This window comes from Convolutriloba macropyga, chromosome 13 (genome assembly GCF_964194025.1).
Source record: "Convolutriloba macropyga chromosome 13, txConMacr16.3, whole genome shotgun sequence".
In the NCBI taxonomy this organism is placed as follows: Eukaryota; Metazoa; Xenacoelomorpha; order Acoela; family Convolutidae; genus Convolutriloba; species Convolutriloba macropyga.
In genome coordinates this window covers 45,284,438-45,308,661 of record NC_134480.1, presented here as the reverse complement: position 1 = coordinate 45,308,661, position 24,224 = coordinate 45,284,438, and the positions used below count along the sequence as shown (strand labels likewise).

Here is a 24,224-nt window from a genome sequence, read left to right as displayed (position 1 = left end):
TAGACCAATCACTAATCTATAGTTTCACGATAAACTTGTTTTGTCCAATCATACTGTTCACATGCTGCAAGAAAGTGCAGAAAATGATTATTGTTACGATGCTGAGAAATGATTAACCCCCATTTTGAACAGTTATCACAGCAATCTACAAATCCCGGTTACAAAGTCCCAGGTTGCATAAAAAAGATGGGGAACGGTCATGTCATATTAGGGACTCACTATCAAAAAACGATTAATCTATCAAACGTAAAAATCTACGGTTCTACTGAGGCATGGCCATGGCCCGCTGAGGCATGGCCAAATGATTATATGGCTAATTTAATAATCCTTATTTTATAGAAAGATTAAAGTCGGGGTGAAATGATAGAGGGTTAAGAAAAGATAGAGGGGTTAAATGATACAGGGGTGAATAAATCGGGGTTCAATGATAGGGGGTTAAATGAATAGGGGTGAAAACAAAGCGGGACACCAAATCTACGTACTTGCTTAATAAATCAAATAATTGCAATTTAGAACAATAACAGCATAAAAAGTTGGCGCATAAACTTCTAAAGCCGACAATTAGGACATACAAAAATACACTGTAGTTGTCACACTGTGGTTGAGCAACAGTTGTTTTGATCGAGTTAATCCAGGAAATTTGCAAAAATTCAACAATGATCAATTTGCAAATCTTCTCAAGGAAAAAAATCCCAATTTCATTTTTGTGACAGAAATGATTAAAACAGAACCAGCGGATTCCAAGCTATCGGTTGCAAGAAGGATTACTTTGGAAAAAGAGGTCATGGGCATGTTCATTGCATCTCAATTTCTGTCACCAACAAAATTGATTGGGTAAACTGAGCCGATACGTACTCGAAAAGTGAGCCGATACGTACAATACAACTTGAAAAGTACAAATTCAACAAGTGAAAAGTTTTCAAATTCAGAAAGAGTAAAAAACCGTGGAAGCTGATACTACAGAACGAAGACTCGCGACACGATTTACAGAAAATAAAGGCAACATCGTTACCATAACTTGCAGGGCAACGCTATTCAGAGTAATGTTTTTTTTCGCGAAAGCCGATAACCAGGATAGTTTAAAAATGTGATACCTCGTTTCACGAATTAATTAGGGTAACTAGTCAGCTCCATGAGTTATAAGCGTTTCAGAAATCAAATTCGGACAAGAAACGATGAGATGATTGAATTATCAACAAACACCTATATTGTTGGGACAGCAATCAGAACAGATAAGGTTGTCATACAAAAATTTCGTTCTGTAGTTAAATTGTAGAATTGCCGAACGAAAGCCATTTTTTTTGTACTGAGATGGTTGCTTTCGCGGTGCGAAATCACCCTTTATTTTATACAATGGGTTACTTTTAGTTCGAAGGCAAATTTGAAGCTGTATTCGTTCCGCGAATACTATTATCAATTTTAGAGTATTGATTCGCTTAGCGAATGACTATAAATTTAGCTTAGCTATCTACTAGCTGGTTGCCGACGAGAAAGTTAGTTGAAAAGAGAATCAACTGAAATTTGAATTAATTTGAAAGCCAATGAAATGAACGTTATAACAGAACTTTGATCATCAATTTGGTCATGCGTTTAAAATAAAAGCACAAAGACAAATTTGGAAATTGGCGGTAAATCAAAGGAAGTAGACTGCGTGTACTGAATTATGATTAATGATTCATGTCAACAAATATTAGGAAGATATGATCAACTAAAGATGATATTGAAATTGAAAAACAAAACGAAATTAAAAATTGCAAACCCAGATGAACTAGATTAAATTTAAGGAAATTTAAATGAATGGCGCCACATATGAATGTACTAAATATCACTATATATCACATTTCCCGCTCGACAAAAACAAACAAACTGTAGTTTTGTTTATAAGAGAAGATTAGTAACATATATTCTGGTTATTATAATTAATAAGATATTGTTTTTCTGTGAGTTTATGAATGTACTATCTAATCCGATTCTGAATCTGTGGCGCATTCTGACTCTTTTACGGTCATGCTTGTTTCAGGTTCTTCATAGTTGGAAGAGACATAATACTGAGTTGGACAAGGAGCATCCGGGGAGCAAGTTCCTAGTTGAAGATCAGAAGTTTGTCCTTCTGGGTTTTGTGCAGCTGTCTTTTGAATTGTTGAAATGATGGTTCGATTTTCAATTTGCTTTTCTTTCGAAAATTGGCGACGTTTTGGTCTTGATGGTGCTTAACTGGGTGATAGGGTTGTAGGACACGTCTGTCTGGAGTTTAGAGATTCGTCCGATTCTGTGTTTGATGCGGATGTTCTTTGTCGTTTGCTAGAAGGTGGATGATTTTTCTTAGTTCCTGTCTTTCGCTTAGGTCGTCGAGGTGGTTCTTTAATATTTTTCTCCGTGGTTGTGGGTGTTGAATGTATGATTAAAGATTGCGGAATTCTTCCGGCTATGTTTTTTAAAAATTTTTAAGATCTGTTCACACATTTTCGTGAATTTGAGGTCAAATTGGAGTAGTGATATTGGTCACGACGAAACTGGAGGTGGAGCGAAAAAACGAGTGGAGCGAAAAAACGAGTGGCGTGAAATTGTTTCGCTCTAATTTTAAAGCAGAGTGAGAAAACGGTGTTTGAACAAAAACTCAATGGTGTTTTTTTCAATTTTTTGGATCGAATTTTTTTCTAAATGGTTTTCGGAATCCATTCCTAGTTCACTATAGTTCTAGTTTTTTGTTTGAAGGAACTTTTCATTTCTCGCTAGTGGTTTTTTTGCTCAAATGCGGAATTTTGAACTCAATTTTCTGTTTTCTTAAACTTTTTTCTTCTGATTATTTTTAGAAATGGTTTTCCCAATTCACTCATAGTCCGTTCTCGGTCTAGTTTTTTGCTTAGTCAATGAAAATTCTTTGAATTTCAGTCAGGACTTGTCCTGCTAAGTATTCATTTTTCTCTCACTTAGACGCAGATTTCTTCAATCGTAATTAGACAACATAATATAGTATTGTCAAATGTTTGTGCTGACTTTGTTTTCTCATGTGTGTTCTCATCTGTTTTTATATAGTTTGATGTGCACTTAAAAATATGAGGTTTTATGGATCAATTTTTTTCTGCGCTGTCAATTCTATTCGTAATCTTTTACGCGGATTAGATTTGTATGAGAGTGATAGTTCATTAGCAACATGGCAACAATATTTTAATTCAGATATTATATTGAGTATACGTTGAGTTAAGAGGTTAAACATATAAAGCAGATTATATTTATTCAACCATTCTTTCTGCTGCGGTAAATTAGTCTCTCATTATTTGCCAGATTTAAACCTTTTACTATACCTTCCAAGTTCTTAATTGTCCGAAACATTTGGTAAGTTTTCCTTGATGATAATCCGCGCAAAAAACTACTGTAGTATTTCCAGCAATAGCTGTCTATATTTTTCGGCTTTTCCTCAGCTTGGCCATACGTGAAGTCTTTGGTATTGCACTTCGGAAGAGAGTCTCTAAAAAATTGAAATTTGACCTTTTGGAAAAACTACCGGTTAAAACTCTATGGTAAGAACGACGTGACCTCTGATTTGCTCTCACCCAAAAATCTTGAAGGTTCAATCTTTTATTCCAATTGCAGTAAGTAGAAAGTTACATTTGATGAAAATTTTTTCTCTCGCCATAATTTATACGGCATTTCTTTATCACTCAAATACATGTGTGAGAAATTCTCGTGGTCTCATATTTCTGCTATTCTTCTCATGAATTTGAGGACACGGGATATCTAAAACTAAAGAACATTGAATAATCAGAGTTCTTTATTAAGATGTTAGTCTGGAGGTGGAATTTCAAAATGGTACTTAGCAATGGTTTATCTCAATGAATTGTCCAACTCTTGCATCATATTGAAATTTGATCCCCGAAAGTTAAAGTCTGGACAGCCGTCTGGAAATTGTCTGATGGAAGGATAATTCCAATTCTGGTCTGAATGCAGGTGGTTGTGGTCTAATCACAGGTGGCGTCGACCTCACTTCTGGAACACTTCTAAAGCAAAGTTTCGAAGGTACCAAAGTCTCACTAGAGGTCGTTTCGCTCTGAGATTGTTTGATCAGAGGTTATTTTGCTCTCGCTAGTTCAGAAGACCAAACAAAAACGACGCAAGACTTGTTCGGTGTGTTTGGTTTCCGCCTATAAAATTGTCAGTATATTTGGTATGTTCGGTTTCAAACGTAAGAAATCGTCGGTATTATCAGTAGAAAAGATTAAGTCATTTTGTTTATAATGTAGTCATATGTTATGATAGCTTTGCAAATAAAAAAATCAAACGTACCTCTTGGAAACAAATTATTGAAAAAAATGTGCTAACTGAGCGCTTTTCTTTGGTAGCTCAATGATAAAACTAGGTGAAGAAAGATAATTTAAAGAAAAATTAGCAATTGTTGAACATTGGTGGGCATTCAGTTCTATCATATGAACGCACGAAAGTCTGGTGAACGCACGAATGTCTGATGAACTCACGAAAGTCTGGTGAACGCACGAAAGTCTGGCGAACGCACGAAAGTCTGGACATAAACGCACGAAAGTCTGGTGAACGCACGGAAGTCTGGCGAACGCACGAAAGTCTGGACATAAACGCACGAAAGTCTGGTGAACGCACGAAAGTCTGATCATGAACGCACGAAAGTCTGATCATGAACGCACGAAAGTCTGGCGAACGCACGAAAGTCTGGACATAAACGCACGAAAGTCTGGTGAACGCACAAAAGTCTGTCGAACGCTCTGGACATGAACGCACGAAAGTCTGGACATGAACGAACGAAAGTCTGGTGAACGCACGAAAGTCTGGACATGAACGCACGAAAGTCTGGTGAACGCACGAAAGTCTGGACATAAACGCACGAAAGTCTGGTGAACGCACAAAAGTCTGTCGAACGCTCTGGACATGAACGCACGAAAGTCTGGACATGAACGAACGAAAGTCTGGTGAACGCACGAAAGTCTGGACATGAACGCACGAAAGTCTGGCGAACGCACGAAAGTCTGGACATAAACGCACGAAAGTCTGGTGAACGCACAAAACTCTGTCGAACGCTCTGGACATGAACGCACGAAAGTCTGGACATGAACGCACGAAAGTCTGGTGAACGCACGAAAGTCTGGACATAAACGCACGAAAGTCTGGTGAACGCACAAAAGTCTGTCGAACGCTCTGGACATGAACGCACGAAAGTCTGGACATGAACGAACGAAAGTCTGGTGAACGCACGAAAGTCTGGACATGAACGCACGAAAGTCTGGTGAACGCACGAAAGTTTGAACATGAACGCACGAAAGTCTGGTGAACGCACGAAAGTCTGGGACCTCAACCTGGGATCCACCCTCACCGAGTTTGATATAATTGCGATTGAATTGTGTACATAAGTCACTTTCCTGGGGCTCGAAACCAAACATACCCACAGTTGTCTACATTTAAAACCGAACATAACGGATGTAGGAATTAAAACAAACCAAAAATTTTTCTTGGGAATGACCCCCTTCTGTTGAATATATCCACCAGTAAATATTATTCGTGCAGCTTTAGATCATGCTTGATTTGTAACAGCTGGTTTTAACTATCGTTGTGCTAACAAAATGGGCGCTACTGAAAAAAAGGCATTAGACCATTTGACCACACATGGTCATGCTTAGAAAAACTTTGTTGACAGGGACCACAAAAAACTCTTATGAGTATTACTTATGCAATTTATTGCTGGTTAAATTTCACCACAGGGAAGCCGTTAATAGTCCAAAATCACATTAACTTTCAATTACATTCAATTTCAAGGATTTCACTTCAAATACTTTTCTTTATAAGGCCCTTTGAGTTTTTCCATTTTTGTTTGGGCTCGTCTCTGCGTCCAACCCCCTCCATTTTCTAATATATATGAGTGCTCCAAACTGGCGATATAATTTATTCATTGTAAACCATTGATTGTTTTTTTTTTTGTTTTTAGTGTCATAATATCAGTTTCAACCGGTACTTCTTTGATGATTAGAAATAAATTTAAATGCCAAAAAAAAGTTAAGTGATAGGAAAAAATCAGGACTGAAAAAAATTAGCTTAGAGCTTACAGAGTTGCTCATAAATTGTATTCGTATTTTTATGTTCACTCTAAATCAATAAAGTGAAGTCTAATAAGACGGCTAACCATGGCAATGACTTTCTAGACATAACCAAAAGCATGAAAGATTGTTTTGAGAAGTTTTAATAAATGGTGAATTTTTCAATTTAGTTCGCAAGAAATGAAAAGTGGTTTTATATTTGAAGTTCTTGTGCAAAAAATGTTCAAATTTGTAGTAATTATTTTTGTCCATATAGCACCTTGAAATCTTACCTAAATTATCCACAAATTTTGTCCAGAGTTACATTGAAAATGTGTCTTCATCACAGGGAATCTTTCCATTTAGATAGCTTCAAAAATTTTAATTTGGTTTTCTTCAATTTAAAATTGAATAATTGTGGTCTTCATTTTTTTCCAACAGATTATTCTGAAAGCACTGAACAGCAGCGGCGGCTGCGACCAAAAACAATCATGATAGTGATTTTACGACTGCTTCATTACAAAACGATTTCTGTTTAGATGTTTTGAAAAAGTGACAACGCTAAAAATATAATCTATGACTTATCCACAAAAACCGGTTGGTTATCTTGCATATTTTTTTTTAACTTTTACACAGGCTTTTGTTTACAAAAACATCGTTCGAAGGTACCGCAAAAAAACTATGTGAAGGGTTACTTTTGCAATTTTTTTTACTGGTTTAATTCCATTGCAGTGAAGCCGTTAATTGTTTGAGATTCCAGATCACATTAGCACTCGATCACATTAAATTCAAAAAAATTCGCTTCAAATAATTTTCCTTATGAGACCCTTTGAATGTAAATATCTACTTCTTAGGTTAGTTCCTGCATTTATTAATAAGTGAACTCTAAACTTTTGAAATAAATTATTTATTGTTAAACCTTTGATAGTTTATCCTACCAATAATGTAGTATTCTTACCAATAATTGTTGTTGAATTAAATTGCGCTACTTCAAGCACCAAAGGATAAGAATTAAATGACGAGGAAAAACTAGGTCAAAGAAGATAAGCTTAAAGCTTATACTGTTGCGCTACTATTTGTATTTTTATGTTCACTGTAATTTTTTTTAAAAATGAAGTCTAGCAAGGTGATTAATTATGGCATTGACTTTCTAGGCATAACCAAATGCATGAAATATTGTTATGAGGAATTTTAATATAAGGTAAATTTTTCATTTCAGTTCACAAGAATGCAAAAGTTGCTTTTAGATAGAAGTTTTCGGGCAATTAATTTTGTTCAAAAATAAGTATTTAAGATTATCCAGAGCACCTCGGAACGTTACATAAGTTAGCCGAAAAATTTTTGTCCACATTTGCATTTAAAATGTTATTTCATCAAAGGGATTGTTTTAATCTAGATAGTTTCAAACTTTTTACTTGGTTTTTCCTCAAATTAAGTTTGAATAACTCTAATCTTCATGTTTTTCCAACAATTTTTTTGAAAGCAGTCAACAGCAACAAAAATTTTTGAACTAAATCAATCATGCAAGTTGATTTCATAACTGCTTCATTACATAACGATTTCTGTTTAGATTTTTTGAAAAAATGTAAGGCTAAAACTAAAATTTTTTGAATTCCACAGACAGGACCGGTTGGTTATCTCGAAAAAATTTTCAAGAGTCTTGTGAAAATTGGTTATCTTGCAATATCTTGCAAGAGTCTTGAGGAAAGTGGTTATCTTACAAGATCTCGCAAGATAAACTTTGGAACCTGTTCAGCCGTTTTGTTCCAGTATATGGCAATTTTTGAGTGGACGCTAACTCGGTTTGTACATAGTACCCCGGACTTTGCTCTCAGTGTATTTCAGAGCTGCATCATTATATCTCAATTATAAGCATTACTGAAACAGAATATTTCCAGTGCAAACGCACTCTCAATTCTAACCAGTCTATTCTAAGACAAAGCGCAGCGCTTCACTCTCTGACCTCCGGCTGAGCATGGATTGAAGCAGACTGTCCGCAATCATTTCAGGAAAAAGTTCAGTCTGGTTGTACGCTGGTCAGACTGTGAAATTCTGACTCACTATCAGACTGTTCAGTGTGCTTTCATGGCAATTGAAATTTTCGAATTGATTAAATGCGTTACTCACATGGCATTAATAAAATGGCGTTTTACGTATTTCAGCAACGAATCAGAGTAACAAATCATATTTCAGTGACTATGTTACTCCAGACGTAGCTACCCCGAACCTCCTTCCCCCCTCAACCGGCCCACCCCCCCCCCCCGCCCCCATCTACCACCCCCCAAACAATAATCATCGTTAGTTATCTGCTGCGACCAAGAGTGGTTCCTATATGTTTCTTGCGCCTTCTCTTTTTCATGCTGTTATTTTAGCAAGTGTTGCCTTGAAACCGCCATCTTTTCATTTCTGAAAGCAAAGTTAGTAGACCCCATTGTAGCCAGCACTTTTACTAACCTGTTCCATGCAAGCTTTCCTTTTCCTCGATTTATGTCAAAGTGAAGACGTGATCACGAATGTTCAAGTACCAGCCAGAAGAACGTCAAAGGGATGAGAGGATGGTGATCAGTTTGTGTGGATCTGAATTTGCTCGTTTGGCTGATTGGCTGATCTGAATTTGCGGGGGGGGGGGGGGGTAGGGGAGAGGGGGGAGGCTTAGAGACATTATTTTGGAACTGAGGGAGATGTTCCACTGAGGGAGGTTGGGGAGGTTGGGAGGTTGGGGAGGTGGCTGATTTGCGTTGACTAATTTTGATTTAAGGTGAATTGTTCTAGCAAAACATTTGTTTTCAGATGCTTCTGTTTCTGTGGTGAATTAACGATTACTCACAACAAATCATTTCAATATTTATCGGTTTCAAAGAACCATTCATTATCCAAAGAACCATACGTTACTCACAACAAATCCTTACAATATTTATCGGTTTCAAAGAACCATTCACTACCCAAAGAACCATACGTTACTCACAACAAATCCTTACAATATTTATCGGTTTCAAAGAACCATTCACTACCCAAAGAACCATACGTTACAACAAATCCTTACAATATTTATCGGTTTCAAAGAACCATTCACTACCCAAAGAACCATACGTTACTCACAACAAATCCTTACAATAAAAAAAGCACTAAAGTTATCAGGCGTGAAGATTTTAGTAATAACTGTCCCTTTCATTTCGATAAATTTGGTGAAGGGTACCGACATATGGCTGTACTAGTGCTCTCTGCCTTCAGAGACTTTTGTAATAATGAATAGATAACTGCGGTATTGTATAATGTGACTGTTTATGTTTGACAGCTTGATCTGTTTACCCATTTAGTTATAACTCATCATCTGTTTTGAATATAACTTCTTTTAGTCATCCATCATCCCTTGTAGTCATCCCTGTTCATCTTATGATCCTGTTCATCTTTTAATGACTGTTCTCACATTTTGTACGATGAGTTTGGTTTTAAATCTGAACCTTGGTTCTGCGTCTATTTTTGCCTTTCAGATTGATAATTGATGGAATTTTGGAAATCTGTCATTTTTCGTTTCATTTATTAAAGTTATACCGTAAGTGTGACATTATTCTGGACTTCAAGTGAACAGATGTGACACAGTATTCACATTGACACCCATCTGGGAAAAGGAAAAGAAGGCGGGAATGGGTAAGTGGACACAGCGGCGAATGTGGGGTAAACTTACCCCCGTTGAAGACAGAGTTGGAAAGCACCAGTTTAAAGCATCAGTTTAAAGCATCAGTACAACGAATGAGTTGAAAACATCAGTGGTTTCAGTACCAATTCATCTTTTGGACTTTTACAGACTAACTTGGAGATTTTGTTATTTTTTTGTTATATATCAGTGCTTGTATTTGATAAAACGCATGATTTGCTTCTTTTTTACATATTTCTTCACTAATTAATTATTGAATTGTGCATGCTGTTTTCCTGCTAGCCAAACTCGAGCATGATGAGAGGCATCGTTAACAGAATCATAGAGAAACAGGAGCTAGATAACCACTTGAGTAAATAAATGGGTAATTGCGTGGGTAATTAAATAGAAGCCCGCCATAATTATAGCCAGCTAAGTTACAGGCTTGAACAATTCCTGTCAAGATAAAAGACAGTCGGCATTTTGTAATGCTCAGTTTAAGGTCATTCGGTGATATGCTATTCACAGATCAACTGCAGACTAAATTAAAAGCATGCGCAGCCTAATTCCAGACGAATGACTAATACGATGCATATTTCTCAGACTAAAAATTTTAAACTGGGACCTGATCAGAATAATGCTCCTGAAAAAACTCAGACTGAGATTTCTTATTATTCAGCGCTGATTTGTCATGCGAGATAAGTCCGGGACAGGCCTTATACAGAACCCCACTACGGTCTCATGTAAAAAACATAAAAATAAAACAAAATGAAGGAAGACTTAGTAAATTCAGTAAACTGATTCATAAATAAGCAACTACAGTTACTAAAGATCTTGGTAAGATAATCCATGTTTTGTCAAGACTGTCAAGATCTTGCATGTCTTGGCAACGTTATCAAGTTTCGTTTTACTGGAAGGGCCTTTCCTCTGTTTTTTTTTGGTCCTGGGAGTTGAATAAAAGACTGAAAATAGCAAAATCTTTTTTTCTGACGTTTTTGCATTTGAAAGTGAATCTCGTGTTTTACAATTTCAATTTCGTATCAAATCATTTATTGAGCTTAATTTTTTGAGGGGATTTGAAGTCTAGATAGAGAACACAGTTTAAGTTGCATTCAGTTTCCTTTCTCTTCTAGAAAAAAAGACTTATTAATGATGAATATCAAAATCTTAAATTAACAGTTAGCTTGAAATTTGAATTTATTTGCGAGCCTTAAACTGTTGTTTGTTTATCGGGGTCTTTCCATTAAACTAAGGGTGCAGAGCTCTGGACTTACTACAAATCGCGCCCAAATTATTTTTTCAGTTCCAAATTGATCTGATCAGAACTGGATTTGTCAATGCCCATTTCCCAGGTTGACAGGAGTAAAGCTGTGTTACAATTCTTAACAAGGTTCTAAAACAGCGCGGTGCTAAGATTTCTATACTTGTGTACTATGGCCGCTTCAGATTAACAAGGAGGTACTGTATCAAGTCAAAGTTTATAATGATCCGTACTAAGGCGTTACCTGGAACGAATTTGCAATAATCTTGCAAGATAAGCTCCCTCTTTCCGGATCTTGCAAGACAACCTTCTATCTTTCAAGATATTGCAGGTTAACCTCTTATCTTGCAAATTCTTGTGCTATTGCAAGATATTACAAAATAAGTATTTATTACAAAAATTTCGCAAGATTTTACAAGATAGCCCTCTGGTCTCGAGGTAATTCATAATGTTGATAATGTTGAACCTTATTGTCACCTGCTTTACAGATAGTTGACAGGATATGATTGATTACAACGACACCGTGTATAATGCCAAGACCCCAGCCGAGGAATTGGGCTATTATGAGAGGATAGCTGGACACTATGAGGAGAAATTGAGAGGAATCAACTATTTAGGTTCTGAATTGTGCTTTAAGGCCCTGAAGGAGTTTGAGGAGAAAACTGGTACGTTCATTCCGCCGCAATTAGTACATACTTCTATTATTTAGATTCTTTAAAGCTATATGAATTATTGTTTATTTCAATTAATTGCATTCTTATCTTTTCCCACAAAACTGCTTCAATTAATCTGAAACTTGGTTTCCTGAATATCTCTGCTTTTGTCCTGCTTTAATTCAGGAAAATAGGCGTACGTATAAGGGCTAACCTTGAGTCTGTATATTCTTAAGCCCCAACCCCCCCCCCCCCCCCCCTCACTCACCACCACCACCACCCAGCATATTGGGCATCTAACTTTTACGACTCACCCACCGGCTCAAGTGCTGTTTGTTTCTCTAGTAACGTTTTATATAACAACACGTAGTTTGTGAGTGAGGGGCATAAAAACGGTTGAGTGGGGGGGGGGGGGAACAGAATACATCCGACAATTCTGTTGCAATTAGTCTCTTTCCTTAATTGTATCTAACTGACAATTTGTTGATTGTTGCAGTAAACTGACAAACTCAAAAAAGTTTGTGTGGATCCCTAACTGAGTTTTGATCGGAAACTCGAGTTGAATGTTCCCCTGAAATTCTTCTAATTTTTATTATTGTCAGAAGGAGGGAGTAATTTTTTTAGGGACGGGGGGGTTATAGGTGAAATTATGATGCAAGAATGAATGAGAAAAAAGATGCGAGAATGAGTTATGAATGATTGAATGAATCGAAGGACACTGAATGAATGATTCACTTTGCCTCGAAAAATTGGCCCGGTAATATCCATCATTAGGTTCTACTTTGTGGCATGGGCAAGGAAAAAGAACATCAAAATCTGCTGTCAGGAAAATAAGGAGGATAGATGCAGCCGATATATTTGCGAATTAAGCTCAAAATGTATCCTAGTCGAAAACGAATGGTTATATTGAAGGAATCTGGCAGATTCCTACAAGACGACGCATCATCTGCCAGAAATTTCTGTCAGATTCCTACAAGATAAACATTTTTCAGGCAAATTCTTGCAAGATAACTCTTTCTTCGCCAGATTCCTACAAGGCAATTATTTTTGTCAGTTTCCTACCGGATAAAAGTTTATTTGGCTGAAACTTCGAATCATGTTCTTATGAGATAGTATTGTAATGTAATCCCTTCATCCCATTTAAAAATTACGACGCAGAGGTATACCCCAAATTGTCACGGGCAGATATGCCCCATGCGTGTATCTCGTGTTCGTTTTTACTATGTTAAAACATTCAAAATGGAACAATATTGCAAAAAATAGCAACTTTAGCAGAAACCGGCAAAATGGAAGGGAAATTAACAACCCGTGTTCGCAAAAGTGTGCTAATCCTAGCCGCGAAATACAAGTACAAACTTTATACCTATTTTCCGCACGGCTTGTATCATGCATCTGCACCATTTATGAATCAATTTTTTGCACGAAATGTAGCTCGATTTTGCATATAATCCGCAATTGAGCCTGACTTAATTACTACTTATTTAATTAAGCCTAACTTATTACTACTAGTAGTACTTTATTACTACTTATTACTACTTATTAAAATCGGCCAGACCCATATTGATATACAAAGCCACTGATGTGCGAGAGATTTGTCGGGAAAAAAATCAGTTTTTGTGGTTGCATGTATTTAAAGCAATTTAAAGCTTTGAAAGCGTCAATTAAAACTTTATTAAAGTGCTTATTGCGTGCGCATAATGCGCGCCAATAATGGATACTTAAATTGAGCGGAAACGTGCTACAAGACTTGTAACCTAATTTTCGTTCCGAATAGTCTGTTATTTCGCAAAATTGGCGGAACCCCTTTTGCGAAAAGTAAGATATAAAGGATGTCTCCTAATGTCGTTCATTTTATGTATCTAATTTTCGAGCCAATTTTACTAAGGCGTAAATTTTGGTGCGTCGTAATGAAAGGTATGCTGCATCAAAACGCAGTAATTAGCTTGTAATCTGTCCAGGCATTAATAAAAAATAATCGCTTCAAATTGAAACAACATGAAAAAGTTTATGTAATTTCCTACTTATTTTCAGGAGCCAGGCTAAGTTTGCCAGTGGATGATTAAAAACAAATCAAAACGGGCATTGTACTCTAATCCTAATATAAATTCATTTTATCAGGATTTATTCTGTACTTTTAAAATGTTTTTGCGCTCTTTTATTCAATAAACAAAACAATTGTACTGGAAATAATTTTCCGATAAAATGAAATGAGCTGTTCTGCTATTATGAATTAGTTGAAGTACACCTCCACAGGAATGAACTGTTTTAATTTTATCAGAATTTTCAAAATAACCTTTTTTCTGTCAGAACTTTGCAAAACAGCCATTCTTCTGGCAGAATCTGCCTGATAATAATTTTTCTGATAGAATCTACCAGATGAAACATTTTCTGACAGGATCTTCCAATATTATCAATTTTTTGCCTGATTTTGGAAGATAATCAATTATCTGCCAGAATCTGACATAAGCCTGCACGCTAACTGTCCGGTCTTGTAGGAGTTGTAGAAACCTTTGTTCGCACCAATTACTCACAATTGTTTGTTTCGTTGAAATCAATGAGGACGAAAAAGTTATTTCAAAAATCTCAGTTTGATTGAATATGGCATGAGAGCTTGATTTATATGTCGACTTGCATTTGTGTAAAGGTTGTACTCTGCAATTTGATTTCAAGAGGTAAAACATGAATGAGTTAATGCTATTTTGATGTTACAAAAAATCCGAGTTCTTTAGTTCTTTATACCTTCTTCAAAAAGCCAAACAGGAAAGTTTCCGATAAGGATGTGCGTTCCATGGGCCAAATAATGTTTATGTTATAACCTTAAGCTAATCCATGCAAGGTTTGTGATAGAACGAACAGTTCCTCTTATGCTCACTTGTGGATAAAACTCATTTTTTACCTATTATATAAACTACGTTTTTTCAGGTATCATAGTTCCTCGAGATGGGAAATGCATAGACGTGGGAGCTGGTACTGGCATGAGTGGGGAGGAACTAAGGCGTGCTGGTTTCACCGGAGTGGTGGATGCATTGGAGCCATCTGACAACATGTATTCTATTGCTGAGCAGAAAGGAATTTACTCAAATAGATACTCAGATATGCTGAGTCCAGACAAGGTAAACAAACAAAACATCATCATCTGAATTTAATCGTTTATCTACTGACTGTGTTTTTTAAAGAATTTCTGAAATGTTACATGACGATTTCACAGTTCTCATAGAATACAAACAACTCTCTCGGTAAAAAATACTTGGAAAAAACGTTTTGAATTTTGAATTCATGCAATCTGGGTTATTGAACCCGGTTTTATTTAGCTTCCATAAGAACCACATCTTCTAGGCAAACGTCAGTGTTTGAGCAGGATAACACTAGAAATGTTGCCTCTCTCAGAAAGATTAATTATGGAAATTTTGTGCCAGACAACGAATGTATATTGTTAAACAGTACAGCCATAGAGATATCTTTTAAGTAAAAACAAATATTTGTACTGAATATAAGTAAATATCCGAATTTGGGGGAAAGTTTAGAGTTGACCGAAAAGCAGCAATTGAAGCATGTTTTTTTCAAACAGAACAACATGAATTAGTCTTTGCTGTTTTAGATTTATGAAGAGTTATTTTTACATAAAAACAAAACTCTTAAACCGGCTACAAATTTATCAGCACAAAACTTTTCAGGGAAGTTTGTTAGTCTTTCGCATTGCACCCCCATATAATGACCATGACTCATAACGTATAGCCACCGCCCCAATGACCGTAAATTAGTATTGTTTTAACAAAAGACACAAAAGACGGTAGATATGTTTATGTACTTCTCTAAGTGGAGGTTCTAATCCAAGAAACATGTGCTCTGGAACAAATAAAAGGGTATGACATTTGATGTTTTTGTAGAACCATCAACTCATGTTTATTTCAGGAAACGAGCGTAGCAGCCAACTGGTACGATTTCGTCATTTCTTGTGGCGTCTTCAACAATCGCTCAGCTACGTATGTTTTAACAAAATGACATGAAGCAAAAGGAAATGTCAAGTTTATGGCAATTTTTGTCATTGGTTGATTAAAAAGGGATGACACATTTTGGATCTATTCTGTTTCTGCCCCTCCGATTAGTGGGCGCATAACTTCTATGCCCCAGGCACACGTGATAATTTTTACACAGTAATGTTCCATACAGCAACACATAATATGTAAATAGGATCATCAAAAACTGTGGGGGAGGGAGGGGGGGGAGGGGGCAAAATAGATTCCATATTTTTATGGTAAATGCTGATGGACATGTTCCTTGAATGACATAAACTTTTCAGACGGCAACTAACTAAACTTTTTTTGGCTAGCATTATTGCTTACGATTAATAATTTTAGAAAATTCTCTACAAAATACCCAAAAATACGGTTTCGATGAAAACAAGCCTCGAATCATTTTCACTTATTAAGACACATCGATGATGCAACATTGAAATACAGCTGTAAATTTTGAACGAGGCAAAGTCTGGATCATAGATATTTTTGGTCTGCCTGGGTATTTTCATAAGCAAAAATGGTCTGGATGGGTATTTTCATAGATCATTTTGAACGAGGACCTCAACCTGGGAGGTTTATTACCAGAAAAAAATCCAAGGAAAATTTTTGCATTTCGCATTGACTAAATCTCCGAGCTGAGTGGCCATAACGTATAAGCCTCCCCCTCCCACAATTAACTTTATTTGCATACTAATGGGGTAATGAGGCGTGGGAGGGGCAGAGGGATTTCGAGGATAAAAATGGAAAATGACAAACCGCCAACTTTTTTGTCCAGACGAATCATGCAGTTTTTCCCTTTTTCAGGAGTGGATGTTTCCCGGAAGTTGTGAGGTTTGCCAAAAAAGGAGGCATCCTTGCTGTAGTGATGAACAATGACTACTGGGAAGGATATTTTGACATAGTGATCAAAAGCCTCGAAGAGGAGAAAGTAATCCAAGTGAAGTACTTGGAGTCAGTTGATGGATACTGCGATGACAAAGCAGCTCGTATCTTATTCTTATATAAACTTTGAAAATCCTCTCTCCTTAATTTCTCATTTTTTAGTCCCCCTATCACAAAATTTGATATACTTATTATGATATACTTATTATCCAGGTATTTGGAGTATTTTATTTGCAACCCTGAATACAATGCATGTGCTATTGATAATAATCGGATATCATAGACTTTTGTCCCTCCCCGGTTTATCGAGTGCCAAATATTTTCAACCACGAGCGCCTGTACTATATTTTTTTACATATTTATTTACTATGTAAATAACGTAATGGGGTGACGTACTGGGGGCAGGAATGGCAAAAATCCCAGATTTCTGATAAATTTACCACATTTAATGACACAAACAAGAGGGATAGTGAGGAAGTTGATTATTTTTTTGGATCTATTCTGATTTGCAAACCCCTTCCCCCTCCCAGTTTTCTTTACGCCTTTACGCTTCCACTTTACAAGCCATATGTTATATAGCACGATCCCGGATCATAGTAACATTATTAATCAGCTCTGAATCATAGTATTTCTCAGTTTGTGTTTTTACTATGAACATATTAGTCCATTTTACACTGTCCAGACAAAAAATCAGAGTCAAATACCGGCTCTCTGAAAACACTCTGACCAGTACAAACTCCAATTCTGGATTTCCTCTAGGCAATCTTAAAAAACATACTGTGAATACTCTGAATCAACTTTGTCTCAGAATAAAAAGGAAAACAAAAGGTCTGACAACAATGAATTGCACCAAAAATTGTATCTATATTTATTGTTAAAAAAGAATGTTTATGAATATTTTATATTTGCTCATCAGAGTTTTCTCAGCATCATTTTGCCCATCATCATTTTGCCCATCATTTCCAGTTTGTCATTGTTCTTTTTCTGAATTCCTGAGTTGAAATATCTTGAGTCATAGACAGCCTCCTGAAATTTCCTGCGACGTCACTTAGATGTCGTCCACAGACTCTGTTGACTGTGGAATGCCCCGTAAACACTACCAGTTAGCCAGCTAACATCAAGGAACTCGAACTTCATCACTTCGAAAGTCTCAAAACTAAAACAACGAGGAGGAGAGAACAAAGAGGAAGAGAGAGAGAGAGAGAGAGAGAGAGAGAGAGAGAGAGAGAGCTGGGGAAAGAGAGAGAACCGGGGGGAGACAAGTAGAGAGAGAGAGAGAGAGAGAGAAAGAGAGAGAGAGAGAGAGAAAGAGAAGGAGAGGGGTGAGGAGAAAGAGGGGGGAAGAGGAAAAATAGAGAGGGTCAGGCTCCAAATTTGTCAGGTTCCAGCTACTCGGCGTGTGTTTTCTAGTTTTGGCGTGTTTTTACTGGTTTTGGCTGATTTTCTTGCAAATCCTAATACGTCTTATGCAACGTTTGAAGATTGTGGGTCATCGTCATGCTCAAAAAGTGCATCGCCCAAAATTTCAAAATTTTTTTGAAATGTTCACAATTTTTCATGATTTTGCTATGAACATCATCGGAATCAAAACCAAGAATGTTCAAACTATTTCAGAAAAAAGTATCTATGGGACTTACACTGCACATCATGAGTTGAAAGATACTCTTAGGATACACTGATACATTACTGGGCCGACGATATACAATTGAAATACAATGTTTCAGCACTGATTTACTATGGCACTAGGGTCCGCGTTACTATGTAAAGAAAAGCGAGAGCGCGACTGGTGGGCTTAAGAGATATAAGACCACAAAGCTGGGGGTGGGCAAACAGAATAAATCCAATTTCTCTGTGGTTTTTTCCAAATTTTTATCAGCGGCTAAAAGCATTTTTCACCTAATTTGTCGCTCATTGATTTGATAGCCGCAGCAAGAATATTTTAATGGTAATAAATGGTAAGCATAATTTGGTTACCATTGCACCAATTGGTCGTGAGCTCTAGATCTTGGGTAGGTCTCATAACCCATTCACCTTTCTCTTGTTATTTCACGTTTGCCAAGTTGTCGTATCTGTAGCCCATTTATAAGTTAAACTATATGTATTAAACTATAAGTTAATAAATTTTTTGAGCTGTAATCGTTTAGTCTAAATTCGTCCTACAATTTCTTGAAATTTTGCGGTCTCAGGAAAAAGCGTTCCGCTTACCTATGAAGGAAAATATATCAGAGCAGTTTTCAGGAAAAAGTAATTATAATTGCAATAGCTGGTGGTCATGATTACTATTACACATTATCAAAAAAAGAAATTTAGTTAAGAAGCAATAAAGTATAATCCAAAATAAACAAGAACTAATAATGGTTTTCGGAAACGAGAGGAACAGACAATTCATACAACTTGAATTGCTCAATTGTTGTGTGTTAAAAAATCGCTCAATCACGCATGAGGTAGCAATAACAGATAAAGCTACCACCAGAAAAAAATCGCAAAAAAGGGCTTAAGTATAGAATACTATGTCTATGAATATTGATTCGCAAACCCGGGCCATGGTATCAACGGTAATAAACGCAAAATTATGTACGATTGGCGTTGAATACGTTGAATTTAAGTAAGATTAACGCTTGAGCGTAGATCTCACAGAAATTCAACGCATTTAACGCCAATCTTACATATTTTACCTTGAATTTAGCGTAGATCTTACATATTTTGCGTTGAATTTAGCGTAGATCTTACATATTTTGCGTTGAATTTAACGTTATCATTACTTGATTTTGCTTTCTGATTTTTTGTGGGGCGGGTGGTGGGTGTATGTGGGGGGAGGGGAGAAGTGGGGGTACGTATGGAGGGGGGGGGCAGTCTAGGGGAGTACGTGTGGGAGGGGGATACGAGGGGGGCGAGGTGGGGGTGGGGTAAAAGGCGGGGGGTTGAGTGGGGGAGGGTACGTGTGGGGGGGGGGGGGGGGGTACGAGGGTGGTGGTGATGGTGGTGGTGGTGGTGGTGGTGGTGGTGGTGGTGGTGGTGGTGGTGGTGGTGGTGGTGGTGGTGGTGGTGGTGGTAGAGGGTGTTCAGGGGGGGGGGGGTTGTTGGGGGGGGGGCACGTCGCGGGGGGGTTTGAGTTAGGTGGAGTATATGGGGGGTAGGTTGGGGTACGTGTGGGGGGTAAGTGTGGTCAGGGGAGGGGGGGGGAGTACGCAAAAGTATGTAAGATGTACGCTTAGAAACGCCAAAATTATGTGAAACTTGACGTTGCAGTCCGATTTGTTAAGATTTCGGAAACTAATAAAAGTAAGGATCTGGGGCACAGTGGTAGAACAGGCTACAAGTAAAAAGGAGATCAGTGGTTCAAGTCCCATAACCAGAACTTTCCGGTTTGATTTTTTTTTTTGTAAAATCAACGCTAAATTCATCGCAAAATATGTAAGATCTACGCTAATTTCAACGCAAAATATGTAACATCTACGCTAAATTCAACGCAAAATATGTAAGATCTAGGCAAAACTCAACGAATTCAACGCAAAATTATGTAAGAAAATTGCGTTGAATTTTCCGACTTGTCAACGCTAGTTGCCGCTGATTTTACAAAACATTGACAAAATTCCTCGGCCCCAGGAATTCCTTGACTGCTTCTGTTACTTGTGTCTAGCTTTTAGTCTTTAGCTTATAGAGTATCAATTCTTAAAAAACTGCTGACGAGGACATACAAGCAGGACCCAGAGATTACATTTTACATAGGAGGTTCAAATTTAAAGAGTTTAGGTATAACGACTTAAAAGATGCTATAATTTTTGAAGCAGCAGGGAGACTTACGTGAGCGACATCAAAGACCAAATGCGTGTCTGATTGTTTAGACTTACACGTTTTCGCTGTTATAAGGCTTCTGGCTGGATACTGGAACCCAAAACTCCGGTTAAATCATTTAATGATCAATACTTGTAACGGCTGCTCTCCTTGTGTTTCACAAAGAAAGTTTACACCTAAGTTCTGAGTGGTCACAAAATCTGTCCAGATACTTTGTTTATGCAGTTTGCTTTTGTAACTGTATATCCGTTCTGCTGTACTTACAGTTGCATTAACTATTTTAGTTCGTAACTATTCACTTATCTTAGTTTTTTTCAACTATCAATTTGAACTGGATTGCTACAGATCACACAATACGGGATCTCTTTACGTATACCAGTTCAATCCGATAGAAAAAACAAACGGAAGACAAAGATATATGTCTAAGACCTGTTTGTGCAAAAAAATTTAAATTTAAACTTAAGTTGGCTTTTGCTGTTTGTAATGACATGTTGAGAGTACAAGAAGTTGGGGTTGTAACAGTTGAATTTCAGCTCCAATAATTCGTTGATGCAAGACACAGTAACAGAATTTACTGCTCAAGAATAATATTTTGAATACAAGACACAGTAACAATTTACTGCTCAGGAATATTTTTAGTTCAAGACACAGAAACACGTTATTTACTGCTCAAGACATTTTGTTTTGCAATATTTTGCTGAGTTATACTTTCAGCCGTTTTCTGCGGCTGCTACATTGAATTCTGTGTGATGGTTTTTGTTATTTCCCCCTTTTTCTTTCTTTTATAACGTGACAAACTGTAACTAGAACTAGAACTATAAATATAACTATTAAATGACTAGGACAACAGAGAGTGTTTTGTTTCTATTTTCCCGCCTACGCAAGCTTAGCGAGCTCAGCTCCAACATCGCCGGCCCTGTTTTCCTTCGTGAAAACATCTTCGTCCATTGATAGCACTGGAGCCAGCTTCACTACTGGTCTGTTGTAGTATCCATTTTTCGTTAGGATTGTTGCTGATCGGATCACTCCGTCGGAACCTTCAAAGTTTCCGGTGATTCGACCCAGATCGTAATATCCACGTTTGTCACTGTCTTCCACTAACTACACAAGATCACCTTGCTGAAGACTTCTGTCCGTTGTGGTCTGCCATTTCTTTCGACTATTCAACGTTGGCGAGTACTCTTTGCGGAATCTGTCCCAGATCAGGTCTGCGTAAGCTTGCGTTTGTCGGAAGAGCTTTGTATGATCAACAAATTGCTCTGCACCTGATAGATACGGTAAACAAAGTTTCTTGTTGCCAAGTAGGAAATGGTTTGGAGTAATAGCTTCTAAATCGGTAGCATCAGAACTGACTTGTTTCAGCGGTCTAGCATTCAGCGTCTGTTCAACAAGACATATCGTGGTTGACAGAACATCGTCCGTGACAGATCGATTGCCCAGCACTGCATACATTGCCTTCTTGCAACTCCTAACCAGTCTTTCCCACACTCCTCCAAAGTGTGGTGCTACATGTGGGTTGAAATTCCATCTGATACCTTGTTGAATCAGATGTTCTTTAATTTGCCTCTTTTTCCATGCTGCTATATACTCTGCCAGTTTTTTTCAGCTCCAACGAAGTTTGTCCCAATATCGCACATCATTTTGACCGGTTTGCCTCTTCGAGCAATGAATCGCATAATTGCGATCAGACAACAATCAGTGTCTAGTTTTGGTACAATCTCCATATGTACCGCACGTACAGTAAGGCATGTGAACAGACAGCACCAACGCTTTTCGTTTCTTCCACCAAATCTTTACTGTGAACGGTCCGAAATAGTCTACGCCCACATTCGCGAGCACTGTTGATGCGACTAATCGCTCCTCAGGTAGATCTGCCATTACTGGTGCCTTTGTTTGGGCTCTTCCCTTTCGACATCTAATGCATTTGTTTTTGATCGATATCAAAGCATTTCGTTTGCCTAGGATCCAGAATTTCTGCTGAACTATGTTTCTGACATGTTCAGTACCTTCGTGATGACTATTCTTATGTTCATTTAGCAAGAATAATTCATTACATGGTGCTTCCAATGCAACAGTATTGGATGCTTGGTTCCGAAGTTCAATTGACTTTTACCTATTCTGCCTTGAGCACGAATAAGTCCTTTCTGGTCAATGAATGGTGAAAACTGGAGGATTTTGCTGTTTTTTAGAATTTCCTTTTCAGCCTTGAGAGATTTCATCTCTTCAGCAAACTGTTCTTGCTGCAGTAGCCTGAAGATGCTTGCTTGTGATCCCTCTCTTTCTTCAACACTTAGTGTTTTTGTTGCCGGTTTGTGTTTTCTAAATACGCGCTGTACGTATGCCATTGTATTTACAAGTTGATTGAAATTGCTGAATCGTTTCCACTGAATCATCAGCTTCTTCTCTTCAACCTTTGCTGAGAAGACTATTTGGTCGTTTTGTTCGTCTGAAGCAAATGTTAAATTCACCTGTTCAGGCCATTCGTTCTCTCGTTGCTTCAACCAGACCGGCCCAGTGAGCTATTCGCTTCTCTTAAGTTCGTCAATATTGATCACTCGTGTCCCGATATCAGCTGGATTGTTAATACCACTCACATGGTTGCACTGTGAAATATTAGTAGTGTTCAAAATCTCAGCCACTCTGTTTTCAACAAATACCTGTTGCTTACGGCGGCGCTATGAATCCATTGCAGAACATTAGTGGAGTCTGACCAAAAGTTGCAACTGTGAATCTTCGTTTCGTGTTCTTTCTTTATCTGTTCCTTAAGTCTCACCGCCATCACTGCTGCTTGTAGTTCCAAGCGTGGTATTGAAAAGTGTCGCATCGGTGCGATTCTGCACTTTCCAATTAAAAATGCTAAGTCTGCTGAGTATTCTTTGGGCTTTGAAGGTAGATATGCCACAGCGCACATGGTGTCTTCAGATGCGCCGGCAAACACATGAAGTTCCCACTTGTCCTTGGCTGTGCTGAAGTATCAATCAATGCTGGTTTCTGCTACTTCTGGAAGCTGCGCCTTCCACTTCAGAAACTCTTCTTCTTCGTTAGGTTCTACTGAGTTGTCCCAATGTTGTCCATTTTTGGTCCAGAAGCTCTTCAGGAGTCGTCTCATATGAACACTGAATGGTGCAAACAGTCCGAGAGAATCAAACACTAAAGAATCTAGAGATAAGATCTTCCTTTGGGTGATTGGGGTCTCAACATCTTTGCTTGTAACTCTACAAACTTGTAGACTATGATCGATAATTGTCCACTGAAGCCCAAGCAAGGATGAAAGCTGGATGGAAGCAAGGATGGAAGCAAGGAATAGAAGCAAGGATGGAAGCAAGGAAGCCCAAGCTGGCTTCAACCTGCTTTGTGTTGCTGATTGATCGCAAGTCCTGTGGGATTGCGTTGGTTACCACGTCGCTGTTGGTGATCCACTTCTTCAGTTCAAATCCATGTTTTGAGAGAAGAGGCTGTAGTTGTTTGAAAACCTTGGTTGCATCCTCAGGTGTTTCGACTGACTTGATGAAATCGTCCATGTAGAAGTTTTTTTGGATTGTTTTTGCTGCAATTGGGATTTTGTCCTCGTTATCGATGGCTACTCGCTTCAGAGCGTAGTTGGCACTTGTTGGTGAACTCTTTGCTCCGAAAACATGACGTTGATACTCGTAAATTTGCACAGGTTCGTTCACCTTTGGTCGCCGCAGGAATCTCAAGCAGCTTTTGTCCCGCTCAGGAACTTGCACTTGCAGAAACATTGATTCAATATCTGCGTATAGGGCTATTGGTCCTTCTCGAAATCTGAATATTGTTCCAATCAATCCGTGTAGTAGATCGGGTCCAGCTAACAACTTGTCATATAGGCATATATCCTTGTATTTTAATGCAGCGTTGCAAACACATCAAACTTTACCCGGTTTGCTGGGGTTTAGTACTGGATGGTGTGGCAAATACCATTCCTTTCCG

The 24,224-nt window shown here is 37.8% G+C and overlaps 1 protein-coding gene across 1 annotated transcript; it reads left to right on the top strand.

Annotated features, from left to right (window-relative positions):
* The first annotated feature begins 3,060 nt into the window (after positions 1 to 3,060).
* On the top strand, positions 3,061 to 16,701 carry LOC142351784 (demethylmenaquinone methyltransferase-like). The gene is made up of 5 exons (XM_075403952.1): positions 3,061 to 3,336; positions 11,419 to 11,595; positions 14,506 to 14,696; positions 15,496 to 15,566; positions 16,404 to 16,701. Exons 2-5 carry the CDS (start codon positions 11,433 to 11,435, stop codon positions 16,609 to 16,611), a joined length of 633 nt encoding a protein of 210 aa, XP_075260067.1. The 5' UTR covers positions 3,061 to 3,336; positions 11,419 to 11,432; the 3' UTR covers positions 16,612 to 16,701.
* The last annotated feature ends 7,523 nt before the right edge of the window (positions 16,702 to 24,224 follow it).